An 8368-nucleotide genomic window follows, 5' to 3' on the forward strand; every position below is an offset into this window, starting at 1 on the left:
CTTACTACTGTTGCTGGGGGCGGGGCGCTTTGCTCCTCAGGCTGCGGGACCCTTGTCGGAGTGTGAGGCAGACAGCTGCTTTGGTTATGACTCACCTGATCCTGAAGGACATGGTGAAAGTGAAGGGGCAGGTGAGCGAAATGGCAGCTCTTCTCATCGACCCAGAGGAGGACATAGTGGGACTCGCTCGGAACTTCTTCGCAGAACTCTCTGGCAAGGTGAGGCAAAAGGGCATCGTGCAAAACTTCTGGAGTGCAAAGCATCAATCTTGCTCACTTACTATGCTTTTAAAATGTTATATGAAGTATACTGTAGTTGCCATATAAAAGCTTCAGTTCCTTTTTTAAAAAAATAAAAAAAGCAGCACAGGACAATTCAAAACGGAAATGGGCTTAAGCACTTTGGTTTGGGACATGCCCACTCAGGACAGAGGAAGATGCAAATTGAATTTCACCTCAAAGTTAACCTGTAAATCTGAAACTCCCCTTTATGTGGAAACTTCCTAGTAATCTGGGATTTATGACGGTGACACACTCATTCACTGCTGGCCAATGCCTATATTTCCCAAGGTTTCACCTCCTCCACTAGGACTTATGTAAGCTTGAGGTTCAATTCCTGTTTCATCACAGGAATACAAAATAACGAGGACAGCAGCACACCGTCCCAGCAGAGGAAACAGAAAGGACAGTGCAGATGGGTCCAAATCAAGCTATGATGCTGTTCTTTGTTGGTAGGCACTAGACAATATGGCAGTAACCAGTTGAAGTCTCCAAATATTTTATGTGTGCATCCCTAGAGGTCAAGTCTAGAGGTTCCTACAGCTTGAATGACCATCGCCAAGTCTGACTTTTTTGGAACAGACACAGTTGATATACTAGCCAGAGCTAGTAGAAAGCACTCGGTTCGAATCCCTGCGACTGAGTGAGCTCCCGTTGCTTTGTCCCAGCTCCTGCCAACCTAGCAGTTTGAAAGCACGCCAGTGCAAGTAGATAAATAGGTACCACTGTGGCAGAAAGGTAAACGGCGTTTCCGTGCGCACTGGTTTCCGTCACTGTGTCCCGTTGCACCAGAAGCGGTTTAGTCCTGCTGGCCACATAACCCGGAAAGCTGTCTGTGGACAAACACCAGCTCCCTTGGCCTGAAAGCGAGATGAGCGCCACAACCCCATAGTCACCTTTGACTGGACTTAACCGTCCAGGGGTCGTTTACCTTTTTTACTTTTACTCCTAGTGATCTCTCTGTCTGACAAAGGAGCACACCCCAAGCTGTACAACTAATTTTTTTCAAGGGGAATGCAACCCCAGCCAAAGCCTAATCATCAATCAGGCGACACCATCCAGCAATATCCCCATCGCAACTAGATTGAGTTTCAAACAGTTCTCGGATTCTACTGCCTTCCTCAGATCTGTTGAGAGTGAGAGAGCTGGGTGTTGCCCAGATCTCTGGACAACTGTAGCTTCATATAGATGTTGAAAAGCGTGAGTGATGAGATGGGACCTCATCTGGTCAGAAAGTAAAACATTAATCCCTCAAAACAACCTCAGACCTGGAGCACATCTTTTAACACAGTGCTTTCCCAAACTATCCGAAAGCCAACCCAGAAGGATAGCACGATTGATTACGGAGAGGCCTCAGGGAATGAAGCATAATAATATATCCCTGTCCATCTCCTGCCACAACTCGTCCATTAGCAAAGGGATGCAGAACCCTTTCAGCCAGGGGGTGCATTCCCTTCTGAGGGTTACATGTCAGTGGTAGGCAGGGTAGAGGCAAACATGGATGAGCAGCAAATGTAAACATTACCTTTGTGCTGAAGACTTTCTGCACACACTTATGCACCCCTCTGTCCTCCATCCAGACACACAAGGCATCAGAGTTCAAGGACACATTCCAGCCAGGCAAAGACAAGGGTGTGACACGGAGCCAGTTAGAGCAGCCTGGAGGGCTGCAAATGGCCCTTGGGCCTGAGCTTCCCCACCCCTGCATTAGGACAGCCAGTGCAGTTTCGGCCACAAAACCCAATCAGAAGGCCAGTTGGAAGGGATCCAGGCAACAAAGGTTAGCCAAACTTTGTGAGTCCCTGTTCAGTGGCCACCAGAACTAAATGTTCTTAATCATGAACTGTTAGTACATTTTCCAGTGTGTTGCTTTGATTGTATATTTAAATGTTCCAAAACAGATCAAATTGCTACTTTCTCCACCAAGAAGAACACAAAAAACAAACAAACAATTTTGCTAGTGTTAGACATCCTCCTCCTTTTTTCCCATTCTCAGAAAGTATCCTTCTGTACTTTGTGATAAAAGTGGCACCTGCTTATCCCAAGGAGAGACAGAGCCCTTATGCTCTTTCTAGGCTTGCTTGCAGGTGGCTGTGCTTGCATTCTGTCAAAGATGCTTCTCTCTGTATCCCTAGCTAAAAAACAAAAAGGCAGTCTCTGGGTCAGACTCCTGTCTTGGTTTTAGAGTGTATCTTAACCAAGAATCCCCAAAAGCTCTAGAATCCAGGGGCCCATTTTCAGGGCACAAATAGTCGAATGGAGCAACAGTTCAACAACTTCTGCTCCTTTCCATGCAGGATAACGCTGTGTACAACTTGCTCCCGGACATCATCAGTCGTCTCTCAGATCCAGACTCCGGCATAGAGGAGCAGCCTTTCCGCATCGTTATGAGGTAGCCTTGTTTTGGCTTGTGTTTCCCACCCGCCCCTCCTTTGAGGCACAGAACTTCCTATGTGCTCAGGCTGACAGAAGGGTGCAGCTGTGGTACCAGGCCAAATTTGCTAATGGCTGTCCTAAAATGCTTGCTCGATATAAAATGGAAAACAGAACAGTGTATCAGGTTGGGGAGGGACAGACGTGTCAACTGGCTAGATTGAATCTCCTGGTTCAGACATGCGAGTTTCTGGGAGGCAGATTGATGAAGGCATGTTGCTTCTTTCACACCTTGTGGGTTTCCCAGAGATACTTGGCTGGCCGCCATTTGAATCCTTGGTCTTATCCAGGTAAGCTGTATTAAGGAGTCACTATGGGAGCCAAACTTACCCTTAATGCCTGTCCTGTTTTAAGGCTCCTGCAGGATGCAGCAGCGTTTTGGGATCCCAAGTCTATTCAAGTTTGCAGAGAGGGCTTGGTGAGACTCTTATTCCTTTACTTAGAGGAGGTCCGTCTCTTCTCATCATACGGGTTCCTGTGAGGCTCACTTTTAATTTCAATATTACATGTTAACATTCCCGATTCCCTCCACTGCTAAAGACTGTTTTCAGAGAGTGAAGCTGCCATTCTTGGTAACAATGCTCTTGTATAAATCGACTAGCATTGTAAATTCTGGCGTCGGATGTTTGGATAGGCTTCTCCTTTTTTGGTTCCTTCCTACTCTTTGTAGCTCCTGCTGATAGGGAAGCTGCAATAGGAGAGTCTGTGTGAAACTATGGAACCCTTGGGGGCCAGCAACAACTGCCTCCTTCATTCCTCTTTTTGCTCTCCTCCACAGGCAGCTCTTCTCTTATATCACAAAGGAGAAGCAGACGGAGAGCTTGGTGGAGAAGCTTTGTCAGCGATTCCGGACTGCTCGGTGAGTGAGGAATTGCCAGGGGAATGTGCTATCAGGGAACACACAACTCGGTCCACTAGATCCTGAAATTAGAAGCTGTGGGCTCTGGAATAAGGAACTTGGTGGGTGAGAATTGGATGGAAAGGGTGTGCTTGCTTCACAGAAGTATGATAACGAGTCATGGGGAGCAAAAGCTCCATGTTACTACTGCCTTACCGTAGGAAGTTGCAAATAGACGATGAAGAGCACTTGGCCTGCCTGCGAGACAGTTCAGTGGGCAAGACTGTCTGGGCTCATCTGTTGGCCAGTGGACCAATAGCTATAGAAATCTGTAGTGCTTCTGGGTGTGGAGGGATTGATCCTGCCATACTGTATTATCTCCCTGGCAGGGAGAAAGTCCGTCAGAACTGCACCTTGTCTCTCTGAAGTTGCTGCATAGTGTCCTTGCAGGAATTATTAGTGGCAGGCCAAAAAGGGGGGGGGGGACAGAAGTAGTTATGATTTCCTTATTTGCCATACTTTCAATCTTGCTAGGGTGGAGTGTGTGTGTTATTTTGAAGCTAATGAAGGCAAGCTTTCCTGAGGGTTTTTTTCTGAAATTAAGAAGGGTATTGTTCTAGTTTTAATGGGAGAGCCAGTGACTAGGGCATAGAAATCCTTTATAGTGCTATAAAAGAGGTGTGCCTAAATGGCAGTGTCTGCAGCCTTTTTTTTTCTAGGTTATGTGCTGATTATTTAGAAAGAAGCTCTTTGTCCAGTTTGAATACTTGCCAGAAACTGAGGAGGCAGCTACAGCCAGCCAAGATTTTCTGCAGTGCTTCAACAAAGTGAATTAGCAACCCAAGCATGGCATTAGTAAAATCTTGTGTTCAGTGTGATTTGCTATGCTATTGGATGTTTCCTTTAGTTGTTTCTGTGTTTGAAATCTCTTATTCCGTCTTCCACGAATGGCCCCGAATCCTTGTGCTACCAATTTCCAACTATTCTTGCACAGGCTGTTAGGGAAAATAGTATGAAATGCTCATGCAAATCGGTACTTTGTCCTGTGTCTCTGATTAGCTCTCCGCTTCCTGATTTCTGCATACAACAGGCAGGCCTAGTTCTGGGTGAAGTGGTTTGGGCTGGGCTGCAGGGGCCGACAGGATGTAAAGCACTCCTCAGGACATTCCACAGCAAGGTCCTTTTTCCGGATCTCCTGCTTTGTTCACTATCTTTTGAAAGCTTATCTGCCAAAGCGGCCCTAGCAGCAGGTAAAGAAGCAATGTCAGTGGTGATGGTGCTTTCAATCGGAAGCGGTCCAGCCCAGGCAGAAATTTCCCAGCTCTTATTAGAGCTAGGCATTAGTATCTCCTTAGTGCCATAAACCTTGAACCAGGGTTTGACAGCCTTGCTCACCATGGCAAGGGAAAGGCAAGGCTCAGGTGAGTGAGATGAGCTTTGGCGCTACAAAGGAGAGTGGATGAAACCCAGCCCTCATTTTCAGTCAGGGCTCTGTGCTTCGCAGCAGAAGTGCAGAGCCATTTGCAGGCTTCTCTCCTAGGGCTTGCTGATCAGAAGGTTGGCGGTTCGAATCCCTGTGACAGGGTGAGCTCCCGTTGCTCGGTCCCAGCTCCTGCCCACCTAGCAGTTCGAAAGCACGTCGAAGTGCAAGTAGATAAATAGGTACCGCTACAGCGGGAAGGTAAACGGCATTTCCATGTGCTGCTCTGGTTTGCCAGAAGCTGCTTTGTCATGCTGGCCACATGACCTGGAAGCTATACGCCGGCTCCCTCGGCCAATAATGCGAGATGAGCGCGCAACCCCAGAGTCGGTCACGACTGGACCTAATGGTCAGGGGTTCCTTTACCTCTCAGGGCAAGCCAGGACACTTCCACCTAGAGCAGAATCCCCTGGCCACTGTGGCAAAGACAAGACACCCTCCCTTGTTGCAGCTGGTTTGCAATCCCTGAAGCTGAAGGCGGGTTGCTTTTTTGCCTCTCTCCTGCAGAACAGAGCGTCAGCACCATGATCTGGCGTACTGCCTCACCTTGCTTCCTCTCACAGAACGAGGTCTTCGCAAGATGCAAGACAACTTTGATTGCTTTGCTGACAAGCTTCAGGATGCAGCTGTTTACAACTGCTTCCTGACTGTGCTGAGCCGGCTTCGCAGAATGACCACTAAGCCTGAGATGAAGGTGAGGGCCTTTGTTGTGTTTTGTGGTCGTCCCCCCCATCCCCCTAGGTAGGGCAGGGAAGAGGTTGCCATCTTCCTCCTGAAACAAAGAAAAATCAAGTTTCTTCAACTGCTGGCATCCAGACATGCAATATTTTCCTTATTTTGTGATATGTGTTGATTTCTGCTTTTGCATGTGGTGTCATTTATCAGGCTCTTGCTGAAGAATTCGAGCAGAAGCTCCGCACGTGCCACAACAGGGGCCTGGACTCTCTCACTGAAGATCCTCCTAGGGAGTCAATAGACCACAAAGTCAGAAATACTCCTGCGCCCCGGACGACAAAGAAAGCAGCAGCAAGTATGTCCACAGTTTAAGAGTTTGCACTAACACCTTTCGGCAGCATGAACACTCAGGGTTGCCTACTAAAGCAAAGTGCCAAATCTTCACTAGCTTGATAGGGTGTTGTTGTTTTTAACAACTCTTGGAATATTTTTCTAAACTTTTGAGGGGTTAGGAAGAATTGAACTCAAGGCCACCATGGCGCAACAGGTGCAAAGAGGGTGCCGCAAGAGACACTGGGAAATATACACAATGAATAGGACTTCCGTCCGTCACCCATTGTATTATTTGTCTCCTGCTTTTCCACCGATAAATCATGCTCAAAGCTGCTTACAACAAAGAGAAATGCATTTCAAAATCAAACGCTGCAAAACAGTTTCATAATAATGTAATAAAATAACAATAGCAAATATAACAATATGAAACAACAATTCAAATCTAACAAAATGACATTAACAGCATCCAAAAGCAAAAATAGCAAGGAAGCTTGACAGTTTCACCTCAGTTGTAGACACACCTCTGCCATGATGTTGCTCACACTCACTCTCTCTTGCAGCAGCTTATAAGGCTTGTAAAGGCAAGTGCTGGGGTAGCTTATCACGGTTTATTAAAGAATGCCCGTCCTCATTCCATGATTTTTGTAGACCTGTTGTATGTTGTAGAAAAACATTTGGGTTTTCTTTGAAACGAGGAAAATTTGACCTGCAGCCTTTTTTTTCTTTTAATGAAAGCACAAAAAAAAACTTTCAGCGATCTGGCAGTATAACTTAACTTGCAGATTTCTATTAGCCTCCAGAGCTTGTACCTTCCATCTTAGTTGTGGGGCGGCACACTTGGAGATGGTATGCAAAGCACCTTGCACCGGAATTGTCCCTTGTAGAAGTAGTCTTGGGAAAACTTTAGGAATCAAAATTGTAAAATTGGGAGGGGACCCTGAGGGTCATTAGTCCAACCCCTAAAATGCAGGAATCTCAACTGAAACATCCATGACAGGCTAGGAAAAGGTATGTGTGGTTTAAGTGTCACACTTTTGCTTTATGAATACGGTAACGGTACCCCTGACCGTTAGGTCCAGTCGCGGACGACTCTGGGGTTGTGGCGCTCATCTGGCCGAGGGAGCTGGCGTACAGCTTCTGGGTCATGTGGCCAGCATGACTAAGCTTCTGGTGAACCAGAGCAGTGCACGGAAACGCCGCTTACCTTCCCGCCGGAGCAGTACCTATTTATCGACTTGCACCATGACGTGCTTTCAAACTGCTAGGTTGAAAGTAGTATCTACTTAATCATTTGCATGTTCAGTCTGTGTTCTTGTAGCTTCTTTAAACTCCCACTTCTTACGCAGGCTCCCGACGGCGACCTTTGCATGCAGCCAACAGAGAGGCAGACTCGTCCTTCACCACTCCAGAGCCCCGTGTTTCCAAACCCCGCAGAAAGACTTCAAGACTCAAAGTTTCTGTTGTCTTCTCTAGCGATGAGGAAAACACCCCGGAGGAAGGTGAGATTATGTTCCGTATGTGCCTGAACATTGAGATGGAGGGGTCTCATTTTGGAATGGTCTTTTTTTTTTCCTCCCCATGGAGGCATGAACACATAGAGCCACCTCTTGTGCGTTTCCTTAATTTCCTGTTTGATCCGTTAGCCACCCTGAAAACATTTTTATATTGAAAAGTGGGTTAGAATTTCATTAAATGGTAGATTGTTGCTTGAAGCTTGCTGCAGTTGTCACCCAATGCACAGGCCATTTCCCTCCCAAACCAGCTGGTGCCTTCTTCTCTTTCAGAACTTTCTGCTGAACTGACGGATGCGGAGACGCCGAGCAAAACTACTCCCATTTTACGTGCTTCATCCCGCCGTGCTCGGCGATGAAGACACCCCGCATAGACTCTCCTGGTTAATTTGGGAGTAAAGCTCTCTGGGTTTTGGAAGTATTGCTTCTCCAGGTTTTTGTATATGCTAAAGCAATGCAGAAAGCAAGCTTGGACTTTTGAGTTCTTGCATCTCAACATGGAGATTGCGCAGCTTCTCTGCCCCATGGGTTTTCAACAGAGGTGAAGGTGCTGGTACACACAGGCAAAAAAGATAGCAAAAAGGCAGCTTAGGCCTTGAGAAAATATGTGCCATTCACTCGTAAGAACTGTCCTTGCATTTCAGATGGGTCCCGGGTTTTCAAAATTGGCCCTTGAAAAGCCACTGATGTGTGTGTCCCTTTTTTTAAAATGTAAAATATGTAATCACAATAAATGTAATTAATACAAACATGCTCGTATGCAAAGTTATGTGATCACAGTGCCTATTCCAGCATTGAATAAAGTCTGTTCACTTGTCAA

At 46.6% G+C, this 8368-nt stretch overlaps 1 protein-coding gene across 1 annotated transcript in view; it reads left to right on the top strand.

The window, feature by feature from the left end:
- Positions 1-8368, top strand: part of NCAPD2 (non-SMC condensin I complex subunit D2) — a 29428-nt gene extending 21060 nt beyond the window's left edge. The window contains exons 25-31 of the mRNA XM_035141283.2: positions 41-218; positions 2576-2670; positions 3490-3570; positions 5537-5723; positions 5915-6059; positions 7384-7536; positions 7822-8368. Coding sequence (XP_034997174.2) covers positions 41-218; positions 2576-2670; positions 3490-3570; positions 5537-5723; positions 5915-6059; positions 7384-7536; positions 7822-7907 — 925 coding nt within the window. The 3' untranslated portion in view covers positions 7908-8368. The remainder of the gene's footprint in view (positions 1-40; positions 219-2575; positions 2671-3489; positions 3571-5536; positions 5724-5914; positions 6060-7383; positions 7537-7821) is intronic.

The sequence above is a fragment of the Zootoca vivipara genome, chromosome 16 (assembly GCF_963506605.1).
Source record: "Zootoca vivipara chromosome 16, rZooViv1.1, whole genome shotgun sequence".
Lineage (NCBI taxonomy): Eukaryota > Metazoa > Chordata > Lepidosauria > Squamata > Lacertidae > Zootoca > Zootoca vivipara.